We start from the raw sequence: 22516 nt of genomic DNA on the forward strand, positions 1-22516 counted from the left end.
TAAAGCCATATTATTCTTTTTTTTTTTTTTTAATCAGCATGTGGCAATGTTAAAGAAATTAAATTGGGTTCCCCGCAACTCCACTGTAAGCAGAATGATTTCATTTAGTGGGCCAACAACTAGATGGGGGGTACACCAAGCAATGTTTTCATGGTGTTAACTCATGCCCAATTCACAATGCAACAGAAGCTCACTTCAATAACCAATAAGGCACTCTACTGAAAAACAGATAAGGAGAAAATAAATGCTGCAGTATGCATTCACTTAAGAACAATGCTAACCAATCATTTTGCATAGAATTTGTCTTTAATCAATCTTTCATCACCATATGCTAGATAGAGTGTGTACTTTTTTGTTACCAAACACTATTTTATTACCACCTTTAGAAAAACCAACTAATGCTCAGCAGAGGCATAGAATTACTGCAATCTAACAACATATGAAAAACAATGGGGTCTATAAGTATAAGCTCAATAGGAAAGTACAATTAAGGATAGCCAAACATAGTTCAGTCCCAGCCAAATGTGAAGGCTGCATCAGAGGGTAATAACAAGCACTTCCAACCAAAGAGATTTTCTATGAATGCCAAACTTTCCTTAAGCGTTAAATGCTCCAAATTCCATGGTGACTGAATTTCACAGATGATTTTGATAAGTTCCAGTGGGGATGAGCAGATATGTCACCACCTGTCGTTCTTGGTGAGGCAACTGCTCATCCTAATAACTGTGTCTGCTCACCCTAACAAAGGCTTGTGTCAGGGTCCGGACTGGCGGCAGGTGATGGCACTGGAGGTGGATCCTCTGTGTCAGTGAGGGATTGGCATGGACCGTACCAGGGGACCGGTTCTAAGTTACTACCGGTTTTCACCAGAGCCCGCCGCAAGGCGGGATGGACTTGCTGCGGCGGTAGCAACCAGGTCGTATCCTCCGGTAACGGCTCAACCTCAAAGACAGCTGATTCAGGCGCGGTACAGAAGGACAAGGCAAAGGCAAGGTCAGACGGAGCAAAGGGTCAAGGCAGACGGCAAGGTTCGTAGTCAGGGGCAACAGCAGAAGGTCAGATACACAAGCAGGGAACGATACACCAAAAGCTTTCTCAAGGTACCAAAGGCAACAAGATCCGGCAAGGACAGGAAGGGGAAGTGGGTTTTTATTGAATTTGGGCTGATTGGACCCGACACCAATTAAATTTACATGCTGCGGCGCGCGCGCCCTAGGGAGCGGGGCCGCGCGCGCCGAGAGGAGGAAGGAACCCGGCGTGCGCCGGGAGCAGAGAGGACCCGGCGGGTGAGTTCCACTAATGCGGGGGAACAGCGCTCATGGTCGGGGACGCCGACCGGAGCGCTGCAGCCCGCAGGACGCCTTGAGTGCTCCGGGGAAGCCACGGAACCCGGAGCACTCGGCGTTACAGTACCCCCCCTTAGGTCTCCCCCTCTTTTTGGAGCCCAGGTACCTGTGGATGAGGTCCTTGTCAAGGATATTGGACTCGGGCTCCCACGACCTCTCCTCAGGACCACAATTCTCCCAGTCAACCAAAAAAAACTTTTTACCTCTGACGACCTTGGAGGCGAGGATCTCTTTTACTGAGAAGACGTCAGAGGACCCAGAGACAGGAGCAGGAACGATGACCTTGGGGGAAAATCGGTTAAGAATGAGGGGTTTGAGGAGGGATACATGAAAGGAGTTGTGAATACGGAGAGAAGGAGGAAGATGGAGTTTGTAAGAGACAGCATTAATTTGGCTTTTGATTTTAAAAGGCCCAAGATAACGTGGACCCAGTTTGTAGCTGGGGACCCGAAACCGGATGTATTTGGCAGAGAGCCACACTCTGTCCCCAGGAGAAAAGACAGGAGGAGTTCTTCTTTTCCTATCTGCATGTCTCTTCATGCGAGAAGAGGCGAGGGTGAGCGACTTTTGAGTCTCTTTCCAGATGGAGGAGAAGTCCAGGGTCAAGTCATCAACGGCAGGAACTCCAGAAGAAGTGGGAATGGGGAGGGGGGGAAGCGGGTGACGGCTGTACACCACAAAAAACGGGGATTTGGTGGATGACTCAGAGTCTCTAAAGTTGTAAGAAAATTCGGCCCAGGGCAACAAGTCGACCCAATCATCCTGACGGGAGGAGACGAAATGTCGCAGGTAGTCACCAAGGATCTGGTTAACCCTCTCCACTTGTCCATTGGACTGAGGGTGGTAGGCAGAGGAGAAGTTCAATTTGATCTTCAATTGGGTGCAGAGAGCTCTCCAAAACTTTGAGATAAACTGAACGCCTCTATCGGAGACGATGTGTGTTGGAAGACCATGGAGACGAAAAATGTGTAAAAAGAATTGCTTTGCCAGCTGTGGCGCAGAAGGGAGGCCAGGGAGTGGAATAAAATGTGCCATTTTAGAGAACCTGTCGACAACCACCCATATGACTGTGTTGCCATGGGATACAGGAAGATCCGTGACGAAGTCCATTGCTATGTGGGACCAAGGCTGTTCAGGCACTGGCAGAGGGAGAAGAAGACCTGCAGGCTTCTGGCGGGGAGTTTTATCACGTGCGCAGACAGTACAGGCCCGAACGAACTCCGTCACATCTTTCTCAAAGGAAGGCCACCAATAGTGTCTGGCAATTAGTTGAGTCGTCTTTTTAATTCCAGCATGACCCGCCAGGTGAGAGGAGTGACCCCATTTGAGAGTCCGCAGGCGAAGACGTGGAGGAACAAATGTTTTCCCTGGAGGGACTGGTACCAGTGAAGCAGGGGCAGTTGAAATTAGACACTCAGGAGGGATGATGTGTTGAGGAACGGTTTCATCCTCTGAGGCATCGGTGGAGCGTGATAGGGCATCCGCCCTAATGTTTTTATCAGCAGGACGAAAATGGATTTGGAAGGTGAATCGGGCAAAGAACAATGACCACCTGGCCTGGCGTGGATTAAGGCGCTGGGCAGACTGAAAGTACGAGAGATTTTTGTGGTCAGTATAGATGGTGATCGGATGAGGGGATCCTTCCAGAAGGTGTCTCCATTCTTCCAGTGCCAATTTAATGGCTAGAAGTTCACGATCTCCGATGGCGTAGTTCTTTTCAGGGGGAGAAAAAGTTTTTGAGAAGAAACCGCAGGTGACGTTTTTCCCTTTAGCAGATTTTTGAAGAAGAACCGCTCCGGCTCCAACAGAGGAGGCATCTACCTCCAGGAAGAATGGTTTCAGCGGATCAGGCCTATTCAAGACTGGAGCGGAGGCGAAGGCGGCTTTAAGACGAGTAAAGGCTTCTTCAGCTTGGGGAGGCCAGGATTTCGGATTCGCTTCTTTCTTGGTTAGGGCCACAATAGGCGACACGATAGTGGAGAAATGGGGAACAAACTGACGGTAATAATTGGCGAATCCCAGGAAGCGCTGAATAGAGCGAAGGCCTGAGGGGCGTGGCCAATCCAAGACTGCAGAGAGTTTGTCAGGGTCCATTTGAAGACCCTGTCCAGAAACTAGTTATCCCAGAAACGGCAGACAGCTACGTTCAAAAAGACATTTTTCCATTTTGGCGTACAGATGGTTGACACGAAGGCGCTGGAGCACTTGACGAACATGGCGACGGTGTTCCTCCAGGGTGGAGGAGAAGATTAGAATGTCGTCGAGATAGACCACTACACAAGTATACAACATGTCCCGGAAGATCTCGTTGACAAAGTCTTGAAAGACTGCAGGAGCGTTGCACAGGCCGAACGGCATGACGAGATACTCAAAGTGGCCATCTCTGGTATTAAAAGCGGTTTTCCACTCATCTCCCTCACGGATTCTGATGAGATTATAAGCGCCCCTGAGGTCAAGCTTGGTGAAGACCCTTGCTCCGCGCAGACGGTCAAAGAGTTCCGAGATGAGAGGCAAAGGGTAGCGATTTTTTACCGTGATTTTGTTAAGACCGCGGTAGTCAATACATGGGCGTAGTGACCCATCCTTTTTGGCAACAAAGAAAAATCCTGCTCCGGCAGGAGAAGAGGATTTCCTGATAAAACCTTTCTTAAGGTTCTCCTGAACGTATTCTGACATGGCCTTGGTTTCAGGGATGGAAAGAGGGTAAATCCTGCCGCGGGGTGGCGTGGTACCAGGAAGCAAATCAATGGGACAATCATAGGGTCTATGTGGTGGTAAGACCTCCGCCTGCTTCTTGCAAAAGACGTCAGAGAAGTCCAGATAAGCCTTAGGAAGGCCGAGCAATGGTGAGGAAACGGAGACTTGTCTAGTAGGTACCGACTTGAGGCAATGAGTGTGGCAGGTAGGCCCCCATGATTTAATGTCCCCAGAGGTCCAGTCGAGGGTAGGAGAGTGGCGCTGGAGCCAGGGCAGGCCAAGAAGGACGTCAGAGGTGCAGTTCGGTAGAACAAAAAATTCAATGGTCTCTTGGTGGAGGACTCCTATGGTCATGAGCACAGGTTCTGTGCGATAACGCACGGTACAGTTTAGATTCTCACCGTTAACTGTAGAAATGAAGAAAGGCTTGACGAGACGGATCACAGGAATGTTAAAGCGGTTTATGAAGGAGGCTCTAATGAAGTTTCCTGCAGAACCAGAGTCCAAGAAGGCCTGTGCAGGGAAGAAGACTTTAGCGGTAGAAGAAATCCGTACTGGAACCATCAAACGTGGAGAGGAAGACTCTACACCCAGCGACGCCTCTCCTACGTTCACTAGGTGCGAGCGTTTCCCTGACGCTGTGGACGAACTGGACAGTCCTTTAAGAAATGTTCGGAACTCCCACAATATAAACATAAATTCTCATTCCTCCGGCGAGACCTTTCTTGCTGGGTCAGGCGAGCCCGATCCACTTGCATGGCCTCCTCGGCGGGAGGCGCAGCAACCGGTTGCAATGGTTGCTGGAAGAGAGGTGCCAGGCGTGGATAACGCCTGTTGCGAACAAGATTCTTTTCTTGGCGAAGTTCCTGGCGTCTTTCAAGGAAGCGCATATCTATGCGAGTAGCCAACTGGATGAGTTCCGTCAGGGAGTCAGGTATTTCTCGTGCGGCTAGAGCATCCTTGATATGGCTGGATAAACCTTTTTTAAAAGTTGCGCAGAGGGCGTCGTTGTTCCAAGTCAGTTCGGAGGCCAGTGTGCGAAATTGTATAGCATATTCGCCTACTGTAGCGTCTCCTTGGACGAGGTTTAGCAAGGCCGTTTCTGCTGACGAGGCACGGGCAGGTTCCTCGAAGACACTGCGGACTTCAGAGACGAAAGACTGGACGGTGGCAGTGGCAGGATCATTGCGGTCCCAAAGTGGCGTGGCCCAGGCCAAGGCCTTCCCAGACAATAAGCTGACCATGAAGGCCACCTTAGATCGTTCCGTAGGAAACTGGTCGGCCAACATCTCCAGGTGTAGGGAACATTGGGACAAGAATCCCCGGCACATCTTAGAATCCCCATCAAACTTGTCCGGGAGAGACAAACGGATTCTAGCGGAGGTGGCGGCCACCGGCTGCGGAGGTGGAGCGGAAGCAGAAGCAGAAGCAGGCGGCTGCTGCGGTGCGGGAAGAAGCTGTTGCAGCATGGCGGTCAACTGTGCCAGTTGTTGTCCTTGTTGGGCAATCTGCTGGGACTTCTGGGCAACCACGGTAGTGAGGTCAGCGAGACTAGGCAGCGGCACATCAGCGGGATCCATGGCCGGATCTACTGTCAGGGTCCGGACTGGCGGCAGGTGATGGCACTGGAGGTGGATCCTCTGTGTCAGTGAGGGATTGGCGTGGACCGTACCAGGGGACCGGTTCTAAGTTACTACCGGTTTTCACCAGAGCCCGCCGCAAGGCGGGATGGACTTGCTGCGGCGGTAGCAACCAGGTCGTATCCTCCGGTAACGGCTCAACCTCAAAGACAGCTGATTCAGGCGCGGTACAGAAGGACAAGGCAAAGGCAAGGTCAGACGGAGCAAAGGGTCAAGGCAGGCGGCAAGGTTCGTAGTCAGGGACAACAGCAGAAGGTCAGATACACAAGCAGGGAACGATACACCAAAAGCTTTCTCAAGGTACCAAAGGCAACAAGATCCGGCAAGGACAGGAAGGGGAAGTGGGTTTTTATTGAATTTGGGCTGATTGGACCAGACACCAATTAGTGGTGCACTGGCCCTTTAAATTTACATGCTGCGGCGCGCGCGCGCCCTAGGGAGCGGGGCCGCGCGCGCCGAGAGGAGGAAGGAACCCGGCGTGCGCCGGGAGCAGAGAGGGCCCGGCGGGTGAGTTCCACTAATGCGGGGGAACAGCGCTCACCGACCGGAGCGCTGCAGCCCGCAGGACGCCTTGAGTGCTCCGGGGAAGCCACGGAACCCGGAGCACTCAGCGTTACAGCTTGCAGATATTAACCATAGAGCTACAATCAAATAGGAGAGGTCAGCAATAATCAATAATCACAAATATGTGTGAGTTTATCAAAGCTTGGCTGCTCATACACAGATATGTACTTGACATGTACAGTGCCTTGCGAAAGTTTTCAGCCCCTTGAACTTTGTGACCTTTTGCCACATTTCAGGCTTCAAACATAAAGATATAAAACTGTAATTTGTTATGAAGAATCAACAACAAGTGGGACACAATCATGAAGTGGAACGAAATTTATTGGATATTTCAAACTTTGTTAACAAATAAAAAACTGAAAAAATTGGGCGTGCAAAATTATTCAGCCCCTTTACTTTCAGTGCAGCAAACTCTCTCCAGAAGTTCAGTGAGGATCTCTGAATGATCCAATGTTGACCTAAATGACTAATGATGATAATTAGAATCCACCTGTGTGTAATCAGTCTCCGTATAAATGCACCTGCACTGTGATAGTCTCAGAGGTCCGTTTAAAGCGCAGAGAGCATCATGAAGAACAAGGAACACACCAGGCAAGTCAGAGATACTGTTGTGGAGAAGTTTAAAGCCAGATTTGGATACAAAAAGATTTCCCAAGCTTTAAAGATCCCAAGGAGCACTGTGCAAGCAATAATATTGAAATGGAAAGAGTATCAGACAACTGTAAATCTACGAAGAGCTGGCCGTCCCTCTAAACTTTCAGCTCATACAAGGAGAAGACTGATCAGAGATGCAGCCAAGAGGCCCGTGATCACTCTGGATGAACTGCAGAGATCTACAGCTGAGGTGGGAGACTCTGTCCATAGGACAACAATTAGTCGTATACTGCACAAATCTGGCCTTTATGGAAGAGGGACAAGAAGAAAGCCATTTCTTAAAGATATCCATAAAAAGTGTCCTTTAAAGTTTGCCACAAGCCACCTGGGAGTCTCTCGATGTGCAAAACTGATAGAGACATACCCCAAGCGACTTAAAACTGTAATCACAGCAAAAGGTGGCGCTACAAAGTATTAACTTAAGGGGGCTGAATAATTTTGCACGCCCAATTTTTCCGTTTTTTATTTGTTAAAAAAGTTTGATAAATGCAATAAATTTGGTTCCACTTCATGATTTTGTCCCACTTGTTGATTCTTCACAAAAAATTACAGTTTCTATATCTTTATGTTTGAAGCCTGAAATGTGGCAAAAGGTCGAAAAGTTCAAGGGGGCCGAATACTTTCGCAATGGACTGTAAGTCAGTATGAAAATTAATTGAATATGGGAAATGTTCAATTTGCTGTTCTACTCAATGTACACTGTTTTGGAGTAAGCATATCACCTGCTGCTTAATTTGTTTCTACCTAGCACTAATACAAAACACTTCAATGGTAGAAGCACATTTTTTAGGTGTGAACTTAAAGTGTATGTCTGGGAAAAATGAATAAATAAATCCTAAACATTACACTATGGGAATGATTTACTAAAACTGTGTGTGCAAAATCTGTTGCAGCTGTGCATGGTAGCCAATCAGCTTCTAATTCCAGTTTGTTCAGTTAAGCTTTGATCAAAAAATCTGGAAGTTGATTGGTTTCTATTCACAGCTACACCAGATTTTGCACTCTCCAGTTTTAGTAAATCAACCCCTATGTTTTATCCCATTACAATATTGCAAGAAAGAAACGTGTTTATCTGCCAGAAATCCAGTGTGCTTCTACCTTCCTGTTTGGGCTAATAGGGTTAATTTAATAAAGGCAAATATACTGTGCGCTTTACAAGTGGAACTCGTTTTCCCCAGAGTTTAGTGAATGTGGTAAAGCTTTACTTTGTAAAGAATACCCAATTGGGTGCAAGGAAAATAAAAATAAAAACAGCATGTTTGCTTGCAAATGATTGGATAATGGAAATCAGCAGAGCTTCACCACATTCACTAAGCTCTTGGGAAAATTAGTGCAGCTGCACTTGCAAAGTGGACAGTTCATTTTCCTTTAGTAAATCAACCCCCATGCCTTTCTTGCACTGAAATCCCAAGCAGTGTTATCAGCCCTGCCTGCCGAACTATAGTTCTGCACCTATCCTGACCTATCTCTGTCCCTTTCTACGTGCATACACGTTCTTTCCAAGCAAAACAATACTGCTGCCTTGATGTCAAAGAGACTGCCCATACGTTTTGTGTAATGAAAAGATTATTGGGTAATGTAGCTCTGGGTGCCTGCCTATGTCATTGGAAATTGAACTTACACCAGGTCCTACAAAAATTTTACAAGCCTGGTGATGATGTCACAGGGAATAACCATAACCTGTTTCTTGCTAAAGTAGCAAGGCAGAAGGAAAAAATAATGCTGCTCTTGAGAGAATGGTGGTTGGAGGTAAATTATTCTAATGCCTGAACATGCACTTTAAACGAAACCTTTGCTGGGGAAAATACACAGGATACCATTGATTAGCTGTTCTTTATAAAATGCTCAGTTTGTTCTTGTATGACTACATTGCATTCTGAGTCACTGATCTGGAAAAAATATACACCATAGCACACAATTGTAATATATAGTACTATGACTTTTTTTAAGTACCGGTATTTACTATCATTAACCATATGCGATACATGTGCGATAATCCCAAGAGAAAGTCTGTTGGTTGACAAACAAAAGAAAAGGGACACAAAGGCGGGACTCATATTCCAACCAGTCGGGTCAGATTTTTAACATCATTAGATGATATTGGAACATCTTACATGATGACAAAGATTTACATGGTGTCCTCTCTCAGAACCCCGTAATTACAAAAAGAAAAAGAAAAAAGAAAAATCTAAGAGATATGCTAGAACATAGCCACCTCGATAGCATTCCAGTACAACCATCCACTTCCACTTGGCTACCACGACAACCTATTGGCTGCTTTAAATGCGGACACTGTAAGGCATGTACATATATCCCGACAACCAAGGAGTTTGTGAATCCGAAAGATGGTACAATGCTTCAATTAGAATCATTTTAGAATTGCAGCTCAGAAGGAGTATTCTATGCAACCAAGTGCCCTTGCCCCAAATTATATGTGGGCAAAACCATTCGCCAGTTTCGGCGACGAGTCTTAGAACATATTGGTGATATAGCACTTAACAGAGAGAGAACTTTGGCTAGACATATGCGACAGGTACACAAAAAGGAACCATACCAACTTAGGTTTTGGGTTATTGAATAACCAAAACTAGGTGCAAGGAAGGGCAATTTGGATCAATACTCATTAGAAACAGAGACAAGGTGGATCTTTTGGCTCAATTTGCGTGCACCATCTGGCCTCAATGAAGGTTTTACTTATTTGCCCTTCATTAAGAAATAATCAAATTCTGCAGTGTATATTCTGAGTTCCCCTGAAACTAAATCTAGCTTAGAATAATCTGTTTAACATGGTCAGAAAGATTGGGTAAAGCAGGAAGGGTTATTTTCTAGATGGATACAGGATAATCCATTATCTCTACACCTTCTTACATGGTACCCTTTAAGAGGTTCCCTGGGGATTTGGATAGATTTTTTTACTCTTTCCCTGATTTGGAACCTGCTTTCTGGTTATTCCCCACTAGATGATGATATTCCCCACCGAATGGGAAAACCCTATAAATAAAGGGAAGGAAGTGGGGATAGTTTGGTCCCCTCCACAAACGGGTTTTATTTCTTTGACACTTTTATTTTGGTGCATTTATTTTTCACACCTGATGAAGCTTATTTATTAAGTAAAACATGTGGAGTTTATAGTTCTTGGGACCACATCTATGAGAGTTTGGGTTAAGCATGGTTTGTGGGGAGGGTGTTTTTGGAGGGTTGACAGGCAATGTTAGTACTCAGGGCTTTAGCATTTTCATGAGGCAGGCCTGAGTACCTTTCTAGCCTTTAGAATTCATTAGGCAGGACAATTTATGTCAGTTTAGCTGTTAGTCAGCCATTTTTGGATAGTGCTAGTTTGGGATAAATGCTCAGGGCCTTAACATTTTGATGAGGCAGGCCTGAGTAGCTATTTCAGCCTTGAGAATTCAATAGGCAGCATAATTTGTCATATTAGTTTAGCTGCTAGCCAGCCATTTCATTTGGCTAGTGCTAGTATGTTAGGAGGCTTTAAGAGCAAGTTTAGTCAGCCAAGTGTGTAGGGTGTCGCCATTTAGAAACAGATAGGCCACATCATTTGAGATAGACCTGACAGGAGAGTTTGAAAGAGAGAGAGCTTCAATAAGGCAGGTTTTCAGTGACCAGTATAGCTTTTTACATAAGGTGAGATAGATTCTCACACCGGCCAAGAATTACTTGGCAAGCAGTATCTACACACAGACATCAGTTACTGGCGGACAATCAGGTGTAGAGAGGACACTTGTCTTTGAATAGAAAATAGAGAGATTGTATTTTTTGCAGCCTTTAGATCTGGTCAACAGGAACAGTAAGTTGAGGCTTGCAGCTACTAAATCCCTGGATTGTATAGAAGGGGAGTTTTGTACCTTTTCTGCTCTCGCTCTATTTTTCAATACATATGTAATAATCACTTGTATATTGCTGGCCAACCAATAAATACCCCCTCCCTTTATGTATATATACAGTCCAGATTATGTTTTATAGAAATAATAAAAGTTATATTTTAATACCCATGGCAAAAGGCACAATAGGGAATGCACCGTTCGCACCCTTCGTCCAGTGTAGTCTGAGTCTATTGCCAGTTTGGTATACTTATGTAAAATTTCAGGTATAAAGCCTCGTACACGCGCACCGATTGTTGGCCGACCGATCGGCCGTCTTTTGTCCAGTGTTGTTGTGTTGGTTGAAATGTGGTCTAGACTGCACACAAATTTTGACGGCCAACAACAAACTGCAGAAGTGATGTCATGTTCTGGTTTACTTTCCGTGTGTTTTTTCTTCTCTGAGCATGCCCAGTCTTGATCATCACATTTTTGTCTGCCGAAATCTGTACTGACTGAGGAACAATCGGCCGTTCTGCTGACAGCCAACAAAAATTTTATAGCACGCACACCAGATTTTGTTTGGCCGAAAAGTCGCAGTCGCTTGTCGGAAGCATCATACTAACAAGCCGACAATCGGCCGATCGGACGTTGGCCGGAAATTTACGGCCAACAATCGGTGCGTGTGTACGGGGCTTTAGTCAGTATTGAAGTGCGACAATGTGTAACATGTGTAGCGCAACCAGCACTTTCATGTTTTATTTTTTTTATTACATAGGGGACAAAAGGTCTCCATACTTTTTGTGACAGGTTTTCTTTGATGAGACGTCAAGGGTGTTTTAAACCCCTGAAGTCTCACATGCTCTCAGCAGGTGGGGAAAATGAAAGCAAAACTCAGAAGTTAATTTTACACATAGCTCTGGGTTCTTACTAGGTAGGGGCAGGGCGGGACAACGGGTGGGCAGGAGGGGAAGCTGTCCTGGGCACTGTGGTATTATGTAAGGTGGAGGGGGTGCCACTAGGAAATGGGGGGGGGGGCATTTGTGTTGGAAGGGGGAATTTTGTGGGCTGCAGGGAATATTGGGATATTGTTCTAGGAGGGGAAATGTGGGGGGTGCTATGAGGTGATTTAGGGGGATTTGTGTTGGGAATTGGGGAAGAAGACTTATGTTAGATGGGGGGACTTGGGGCAATTTTTGGTGGGAGGGGAGAATTTTAAGTAGGGGAGAAGATGTGTACTAGGATGGGGCATTTTAGGGGTAGAGGATTCGTGCTAGGAGGGGTGAATTTTTTTGGGGGGGAGGGGGTGGATTTGAGCTGGGGGATTTGGGGGAAGGGGGGGAAGGTTTTTGCTGCGATAGGGGTTTTTAGCAGGGGGGGGCAGATGTGAACTGGGAGAAGGGGGAATTTATGCTTAGGGGGTAAGCATGCAGATTAGTGCTATGTCTGTTTTGGAGGGGGGGGGGTGAATTTTGCTGACACATGATGCTGATACCTCTTGGAGAGGGGGGCACAGTTTGACATGTTTGCCATGGGCTTGTCCTGGCACTGGGTAGGGGAGATCACAGAATGGACATTCACTAGTTTCCCTCCCCTATACCTGTGTGTGTGGGGGTTAGGTTAATGTCCTGGGCATGTGTGGAAGCAATTGCTTCCATATAAGAGCTGACAATCAGCTTGACAGATTTACACACATTACATTCTGCTACAGCAACCAGAAGTGTGTGCAAACTTCACTGCTGAAAACATATAACATGCGTCAGTGGCAGCTAAATAGAAAGCTACTACTAGCTCCAGAGCCATCATTTTCACCTTTGTCGCTATATTTAATGAAACAACGACTCAGAAAATGCTTGCAGAGCAAGAGTTCGGACTTCACTTGCTACATAATTATCCTGACCCACTGACTCACTAGTGATATAAGGATGAGGAATAATAACAGTTACCAAGACAGAGAGAGAAAATCTGCCTATTGGGGACAGATAGGTTCAAGCCCTGCCCCATACTATTAAAAAGATAAAAAACATTTTGGCTTAACGTTTTAATTGGTAAGACAGTGGAGTATTAACTGAAAACTGAACTCACATTTTTTGGTGATTTGCATTGTAAAAACAGTTGAAAACTACTGAAGTTTGTGCAATGTGCAGCCATTGCTGTGTTATGTAAAACTCTTGTTTTTTACCCCTCATACAGTACAGTCAGCGCCGAATGTCTGATGCTGAAACTTACAAATCTGAAGTACACACATCATAGGGGGTCGTCTGCTCTGCAGCATGTTCATTTTAAAAACATCTTGCATTATTGTCATTAAATGTAAGGCATTCTGTGATTAGAAGAGGGGAGACCATGACATTCATCTGCATCTCCTCCAAACACAGAATGCCTTGCATTTATTGAAAAGAATACAAGTTGTTTTCAGAATGTACTCACAGAGAGTGAAAGTATCACATAACACAACAGTGGCCACACATTGCTTCATTATAGTGCTCATTTACTTTTACAGTGCAAAAGGCAGGAAGGGTTAAAGTGGATCTTCACCCTGAAAACAAAGTTCCTTCCTCTCCACCCCTCCGCTACGCAAATAGCATAATTTCTACCAATTATATTTTTTAAGAAAAATTTTACTTTCTTTCCACTCCTTGCATGTCACTCTCCTAGGTAAATCATGTGCGCTATCCTCCCTGTGCCTTTTGGGATATGCCCATCACATATCCCCGAAGGCAATGTCTTTCATTCACAAAGGGGGAGTGGGGTGGGCCTAGCAGCACATCAAGGGGAGGCCCACCAGCTAAACCTGGAAGAGCCATCGGCCTCCCGAAGATGGCGGCGCCAGACCCAAGCAGTGGCATTTTAGCAAGACAACACTGGATCTTCCGGGTGGGTGAGTATCATAACTGAGAAGTACCCGCAATTCAAATAAAATGGGGGGGGTAAAGATCCCTGACCAGGATGGGGAGAATAGGTCTGGGACCCCAGTTGTGCATGGCAGCCACATAAAAAAAGCTGGGTCCCCCTCACACATTGCAATGCTGCAAGAAAGAGGTGAGTAGTGGAGAATTAAAGTGGTTTTAAACCCTCGGTTTTTTGGGGGTTTTTTTTTATTGAAATAACAAACATACCTATACATACCTGCCCTGTGCAGTGCTTTTGCACAGAGCAGCCTCGATCCTCTTCTTCTAGGGTGCCAGCGCTTCTGGTCTCTCATCTTCTGCGGGTGCCCCCATGGAAAGCCGCTTTCCCTAGGGGCACCCATGCGTGCTCACTTCCACATCCCGCTACTGCGTGTATTGTCACAGACAGCGGGGGCGGGCTCCCGTGTAACAGCTTTTGATTGACAGGAGTGGGTGAAAGATCTTAAGGCTTTAGAACCACTTTAAGTTCCACTTTAAAGCGGTGTTCAGCCCCCCCCTTCAAAAAATTAAAAGTCAGCAGCTACACATACTGTAATTGCTGGTTTTTTACTGTTTGCCGCCCGCCCGCCGCAGTTGTACGGCAGCAGTCTGGCGCTCCCAGGCAAAGTGCCGTACATGTATGGCGCTAGCCTGGGAGGAGCTGGGGAGCGATCGCGTGCCACCGGAGGCGCGCTCCTGCCCCCGCTTGTCGGCTGGGGAGTCAGTGCCTGTGACCGGCGGCTCCGATGGGCGCCGGCCACTCGCACTCTCCAGCTGCAGCGATAGAAGGACAGGCGGCTGATGTAAACACAGCTGTCTGTCATTCTCACTAACGTAATCACAGAGGCTATGCGATCTTGCTATGTAGGATCGCATGTCTCTGTGATTACATCACAAGCCACGCCCCCTGACAATTAGAATCACGCCCCTAGGGACACACTTAACCCCTTGATCACCAGTTAACCCCTTCCCTGCCAGTGTAATTTTTACAGTAACAGTGCATATTTATAGAACTGATTACTGCAGTAATGTCACTGGTACTCCCAAAAGTGTCAAAAATGTAAGTCAGGGGTCTGATCTGTCCGCCGCAATGTCGCAGTCCCGCAAAAAAAATTGCAGATAGCCGCCATTACTAGTTAAAAAAAAAAACAATAAAAATGACATAAACCTTTCCCGTAGTTATTAAACGCAATAACTTTTGCACAAACCAATCAAAACTGGCTTATTGCGATTTTTTTTTTTACCAAAAATATGTAGCAGAAAACAAATTGGCCTAAAATGTTAAAAAAAAGTTGATTTTTACATTTTTTTTTTTTTTTAAGAATTTCATATAAAAAAATGTGAAAAATATTGTTATTTTTTCAAAAAATTGTCGCTCTTTTTTTGTTTATAGCGCAAAAAATAAAAATCAGAGGTGATCAAATACCACCAAAAGAAACCTCTGTTTGTGGGAAAAAAAGGACATAAATTTTGGTTTTGGTACAGCTTCACACGACCGCGCAATTGTCCGTTAAAATCATGCAGTGCCGAATCGCAAAATAGGGCCTGGTCTTTGAGCAGCCAAATCTTCCGGGGCTAAAGTGGTTAATATTAGGACACTTGCCTGTCCTGGAGTCCAGCAATGTCGGCACCACAGCCGATGTTTCCATCGGATACTGCCGCCACCATTGCCAGTATGGGAACCCGGCTACGCTCTCTTACTGGCCTAGAAGCAGAGGAAGGAGGAGTGGGCCGAACTTCTGATGTACTTTGCCGCGGCGAGTTCCGACAGAAGTGGGGACACGGTACCTGTCAAAAACAGGTACCCGCTCCCCCCCCCGAAAGGCGCCAAATGTGGCACTGGAGGGGGGGAGGAGACAGATAAGCTGAAGTTCCACTTTTGAGTGGAACTCCGCTTTAAGCCCTGTATTGAATACTTTACAGTGATGGCGAACCTTGGCACCCCATATGTTTTGGAACTACATTTTCCATGATGCTCAACTACACTGCAGAGTGCATGAGCATCATGGGAAATGTAGTTCCATAACATCTGGGGTGCCAAGGTTCACCATCACTGACCTAGGACATATTTGACAGCTGCTGAGGAAGGTTGGAGGACCATCACCTAGGCTAGTATTTCTATTCAGTAACCTATTTCTCCCCTAAAAGTGGAATGAGTAGTGTCTGCAGGACTTCTATTGTTCTCAGTAATTCGGTCAAGGTCATCACAATGGTATAGCACATATTTGGTTAATAGGAGAGTTGAATTATCTGAAAGGTCTCCCTTAGATAGTAGATAGGAATTGCATGCAAAGCAATGTTTATTTACCATGTGTAGAACTACATGTGACTGCAGCTGCTACTTCCTGCGGACATGCCCCACCCAGCCAGATGTTTTTTTTACACATAAGTATATTTTCTTCATCGCCACGGCAACGTACGTCATTCCAGATAGCTGGAATCGTTCCAGATATTGGTATCTTCTTTGCTTCTCCTTTATTGCTGTAAAGAGTCAGACAAAGAATGGAATTCAGCATTTATTTTAGTAACATGTCATTCACATTTTCATGGAAATGGCTAAATACAGAAACAACAATTTTACTAAAATTATATACCGGGCTTATTCAATAAGCAATAGCAACCATTCAGTTGCTAAACATTTTAATTGGTAAGACTGTGGAATATTAACTGAAAGCTGAATTCTGGCCAAAAACATTTTTTGGTGATTGCATTGTAAAAACAAATGAACGCTAATGAAGTGTGTGCAATGTGCAGCCATTGCTGTGTTATGTAAAACTCTCAGTTTTACCCCTCGTACAGTACAGTCTGCGCCGAACGTCTGCTACTGAAACTTACAGATCTGGCTGAAGTACACAGATCATAGGGCAGTGATGGAGAACACTGGCACCTCAGATGTTTTGGAACTACATTTCCCAAAATGCTCAACTACACTGCAGAGTGCATGAGCATCATGGGAAATGTAGTTCCAAAAAAAAAAAAATCTGGGGTGCCAAGGTTCGCCATCACTGTCATAGGGGGTCTTCTGCTCTGCAGCATGTCCATTTCAAAAACATCTTGCATTCTTTTCTTTGGATGGAAGGCATTCTGTGATTGGAATAGAGGAGATCGAGACATTCATCGGCACCTCCTTCAATCACAGAATGCCGTGCATTGATTGAAAAGAATGCAAGATGTTTTAAGAAGATATTCATGCAGGAACTGTAAATTTCAGTGCTGCACATTCACCACGGACCGTACTGTATGGGTTGGGATGAAAAGATTACATAACACAGCAGTGGCGACACATTGCTTTACTTCAATAGCGCTCATTTCTTTTTACAGTGTAAATAGACAAAAATTATTTATTTCACATAGAAAAAGCCACAGTTGTAAGGACCAACTGAAAATATTTGTGGACTTTAAGGGCACATCATAAGATAAACATGGACACAGATATATAAAAAACACATTTATTGGTTCAAAGTTAAAACCATTTATTCATAAAAAGTGGTGAACATGACCAAACAGAAAGATCTAAGTCAACCAACATGGATATGAGAATATGTCCGCTCAAAGGTCGACGCGTTTCGTGGTGAGCTTCATCAGGACCAGATACAGACAATATTATTCTTCACCAAGCACGCAAGGCAGAAAATTGGCTTTGGGCAGGCACAGGGAATAGATGAGACCAAGAACACCAATCAGAAGAAGAATGAAGAATGTAGAATTGGTTTTACATTCTTCAGTGAGATATATGTATCTCTCACTGACTTAAGTAGTGTAGATACTGATCGGTGTTGTTGGTCTCATCTATTTCCTGTGTCCGTCCAAATCCAATTTTCTGCCTTGCGTGCTTGGAGAAGGATATTATTGTCTGTATCTGGTCCTGATGAAGCTCACCGCAAAACGCGTTGACCTTTGAGCAGATGTATTCCCATATCCACGCACTGTTCGATATGTATTTTCTTCTTTACATATGACTAACTATTTATTCATGTTTATTATATATACATGTTGGGGGACTTAGACCCGGTTCACACTAGCGCGACTTGTCAGGCGACTTGGTCGCCTGACAAGTCGCGGTGGGTCGCCTGCCATAGATTAGCACAGGACCCGTTCTAATAGGAGCGACACAAGTCGCTCCGACTTAGAAAAAGGGTCCTGTACTACTTTGGGGCGACCTGGAGGCGACCTGCATTGACTTCAATGATATGAAGTCCGTGCATGTCGCGCCGAGGTCGCGGTGCACACTGTGCACCGCGACTTCACAAGTCGCCCCAGCAAGTAGCGTCGCCCCTGTGTGAACGGGGTCTTAGACCTTTCTGTTTGGTCATGTTCACCACTTTTTATGAACAAATGATTTTAACTTTGAACCAATAAATGTGTTTTTTATATATCTGTGTCCATGTTTATCTTATGATGTGCCCTTAAAGTCCACAAATATTTTCAATTGGTCCTTACAACTGTGCTTTTTTCTATCTGTCTATTTGGATTATTATGGCACGCTCTTGATAGTTCCTTTTGGTTTTATTTATTTCACATCTTACGCCACTTCCAGCCGGATTTGGAGGGACGGGACACGGCATCAGCATGGGCATCACTGCCCCTACTCCTATAGACGTCTTCATTGGGCACTACACCTCATATGCTTCTCCCCACGAACTTTCATGTGAGCCTACATTTATTGTAATACATTTTTATATTTACAGTCTACACTCAGAGGCGCCTTTTGTTTGCTTTTTCACAAATAGACAAAAATTATTTATGCCTGGAGTTCAGTTTGAAGTAGTTTATTAAGTATTGTATGAAACAGTAAAAACAAATGTAGTATACAAAAAAGAAAACATTTACAGTTTTAATATTTTAACTGTGATTTAATTTCACACTTAAAAACAATAAGGCTTTTTAGGAAAATACTTGTATTAGTTTATTACTATGCACAAAACATTATTGAGGGAACACTGATAAAAGCTAACCATCATCTAAGTGAAAGTGACCTTAGAGGAAAAAGGGGCTTACAAGTTAGCAGCTAAAAGTACACTTTAGATAATTTGTTTTGCATTTGGCTTAAAAAAAAAACACTTGTTTTTTTTAGTCCTCTCCTGTTTTGATCATTTTTCTTTACTTGAACAAGCATATGAGATTTCTCTAAGTGAAATGAAGTGCAAAGGTATGTCCATATATGTAAACATATATCCTAATTCACACGGGAGCCATGCTGAGCACATGGATTTTATTGCTACTAACTGGCTAATAAACAGCAACCATTTGGTAACTGTGTAACGTACAACTGGAAAGCACATGGATCTTTTCAACATTTTTCAATCTAAACAAGATGAACAAGACTTACAGGGGTTGTACGTAAATATGGAAACACCAGGTAAAAAAAATTAAATAGTTAACTAATATAGAGTTGGACCCCCTTTGACATCTAAGAGGGCCTGAATTCTCCTTGACAGATGTAAGTCTTGGATGGTGGATAATGGAATCTGATATTATTCTTCATGCAAAAATCGTTTCAGTTCTTGCAGAGATGCCAGAGGCGGAAAACTAGCCTGAACCTTCTTCTCCAAAATTACCTATAGTGGCTGCATGATATTGAGGTCCAGCAACTGCAGGATTCAGGGAAGGTGCAAGACTTCCTCTGCATACTAGTCAAACCACGATTTGACAACACCAGCTGTGTGAATTGGAGCATTATCTTCATGGTAAATGGCGATGTCTTCGGGAACCAATGTCTGCACCATGCGGTGCACATAGTCGGCCAAAATATGTACTGTCAGTGACTCTATCTTTCAAGGCGATGATGGGGCCTGCAGAATACCAATATATGGCTGCCCAAACAATGATTGTGCTGCCCCCATGCTTTACCATTGGCACAAGCCATTCCTAGTCATAAGCTTGGAATGCTGTTTGCCACATGTAAACATGTCTGGTGGTTGGGAACAGTGTAAAGTTCAATTCACTGGACCAAATCATAGTCTTCCATTGATCGACAGACTACAATTTATGGGTCATGCACCACTCTCCTCTTCTGAGCATTAATATTGGTCACACATGACTCTGTATTACTAGCAGCCCAGGCAGTGAATGAGAAAAGTGAGGCTTCCCAACTGTTAGCTATGTGTCTCATCACACTTCGAGAGCAAAAGAATGCGAGGAAAGGAGGGATAGCCTGTTTGAAGCCCCCCCCCCCCTTTCCCTCATGGGATGGTGGTGGTAGGAGTTTCAAGCCCCCCACTATTTTATTTTTATGGGGGGTTTTGTGACAGGTCAAAAAAGGTTAGCTTATTGGGAATGTTCTGGAAGTTCTGGGGGTCCTCTAGGATAGGTAATTTAAAGTCACCTGACCCCCAAGAACATTGCAGAAATTCCCAGGACCCCTATTTAAGCAGGAGGCGGAGGGTCTTTGCCAGTCACTAGAGGGATATTTGAATAGCGCCCCGCTGATTTTGACTGATTTTATTTATGATTTCAAAGTATTCGTTGATTAAGTGCAGGTTTACATATATGCAATGCGGGAACCCTACAAATCCACTGCGGGTTTCCGCATTGCATTCAACTCGCAGGCAGTTCACACTGCCATATGCGAATCGCTGGGGGTGTCAATACAAAGTTAACGACACCCATGCGATCCGATTCTGCTGCGGTCCCAAAAAAGGGTCCTGTGCGAGTTGTGCCTGAATGTAATGGGAATTCAGCCATACAATCTGTATGGCTGAATTTGCATCGCACAGATATCGCATGTGATTTTCAGAGCAGTGCGCTCCGAATCACATGCAAAGTCTGTCATTGCACATATGTGAACCGGGACTAAAAGAGTTTATGGTGAATTGGTAATTGTCTATATTGTATTTGTAAAAACCAATAAACAAGGCTGCGGCTGTTATTGATCCAGTTTGGTGTGTCTAGTGTTCTTTGTATGTTTGGAGTTTATGCCACCTACCCTCCCATGTTATATCACTTTTGCTTTTAACGCGAAACATGTCATCACTTTCACACCTGCAAATCATGTAGTGTTTCCATATGTTTGTCCAACCCATGTATGTGTAATGTCTTTCAGTACAAATGATTCATATGGGCGCAGAGCCCAGTACCACATGTAGAGCCACTTGTTTATTTTTTTGGCCTGGTATGGAGCTGAGTGCAGGCAGCCTACAATATATACGTTAAAGGAGATGTGGTGGCTGTACAGACTCATCCATACAGCCCAGTTTGACAGGTACACCAGGATGGGTGCACCTGTTCCTGCATTCCTCTCAAACTAGACTGTGCGGATGAGTCAGTACAGCCACCGTGTCTCATAAAATACAGGCGGTTGAGCTGTGTTTTTACCACCCCCTGCAACTTACACCGCAAAAGCAGCCGGGTGGGGGTTGTATAATTTCTGTCGCTGTAATGGGGTGCTTCAGGGAGCACCAAAATTACACCCCCTATCACTCTCAGTTGGCAGTGAATTGAGCAGCACTACAAACGTCCTGAAACCTTCTGCAATGTATGTAGTTGTGACACTGTGATGCAGTCTTTTAGGGGTTAAAACATGCAGTAAAAAAGTAATTTATCGCCTCCTCGCTGCCTTTCAAATGCCCTCTGAAAAGCAATCCAATGTGGATTACTCTTCAAAGGGAAATGCATTATATAAGCTGACACATGCAGTTCCCCACTAGTCCAAAAAGAAAAATGGTGTATGGGGCTTTGTGTAAAGGGGTTTCTCCATAAGGAACAAGAGGTCAACCATCTACAGGACACTACCAAAAAACTGAGGTCTCAAGGGGTGGGGCAGAGTTATAGGGGTATGCCCAAGGGGACATGTCCAAATGGTTTGTCAGCATCGGATCACCTGAAGGGATCAGCCTATAACTTAGGGTCTATCTTACCTGTGTCTTGTACTGTACAAGATAAGAGTTTTTCAAGTTATTGTGGGTGATCAGAAACAGACAGGAAATTGTTTGGTAATTTGTAGAGGCCTTTAAAGAAACTCTGTGCTGAGAGGAAGTTAGGGGCTGCCATTTCTGATCAATTAATGAAAATGCTACTTGCCTGGCTGTCTCAGCCTCAGTATTTCAGAGCCTATAATTAAACATATGCACGCAGTACGTTAAAGTAGTAATAAACTATCAAAGTAAAACTTTCTTTAAAGCATTTGCTACCTCCCAAAAAAATAAAAAAATGAAGACCCTGTTCCTTTAAAGCATGTTACACAGCACAATGCTTGTACTGTGTAATTTGGCCCTCTGTATCACCTGACATACCTGGCTGATCCTGTCAGTTTCTGCCTTCCCCCTGTAAACTGACCACGGTATATCACGGCTGCAGAGCCCTGGCACCGTGGTCAGTGCACGTGCCTCCATCATCCGCAGCCCTGCACTGTCCTCCTCTTTCTCCCTCACGTGATGGCCCGCTCTCTCCTCCTCCCCTCCTGACTGACGTCAGCGGGGGGAATCTCAGCCCCGTCCACTGCAGCTGTCAGGCGGGGAGAAGAGAGAGGCAGCAGGTCGCGTGATGGCCGGCTCTCTCCTCCTCCCCTCCTGACTGACATCAGCAGGGGAATCTCGGCCCCACCCGCTGCAGCTTTCAGGCGGGGAGAGGAGAGAGGCAGCGGGTCACGTGATGGCCAATCGGCACTCTGAAATCACGTAAAGCCAGCATTTTTTTTATAAATCACAGTGACAGGAGCACCTAGCAATAGGAAAAATAGAGGATTATATAAACCTAGCAGTGTGATTAACAACCACTTCAGGTTCCACCAAAATAGTAACTTGTATATATATATATATATATATATATGTATATATATATATATATATATATATATATATATATATATATATAAATATATATGTATATATATGTGTGTGTATGCCCCAAATCTTTGCCTTTCTTTAGACCTTCCTGTGTTCCTCTATCAATCTTCTGGGGGTACACCC

The 22516-nt window shown here is 44.9% G+C and overlaps 1 protein-coding gene across 1 annotated transcript in view; it reads right to left on the minus strand.

The window, feature by feature from the left end:
• Window positions 1-22516, minus strand: part of PRSS12 (serine protease 12) — a 266504-nt gene that overhangs the window by 184804 nt on the left and 59184 nt on the right. Inside the window, exon 3 of the mRNA XM_082272842.1 lies at window positions 15919-16091. Coding sequence (XP_082128968.1) covers window positions 15919-16091 — 173 coding nt within the window. The remainder of the gene's footprint in view (window positions 1-15918; window positions 16092-22516) is intronic.

Source organism: Pelophylax lessonae (assembly GCF_965119305.1).
Source record: "Pelophylax lessonae genome assembly, chromosome: 1".
In the NCBI taxonomy this organism is placed as follows: Eukaryota; Metazoa; Chordata; class Amphibia; order Anura; family Ranidae; genus Pelophylax; species Pelophylax lessonae.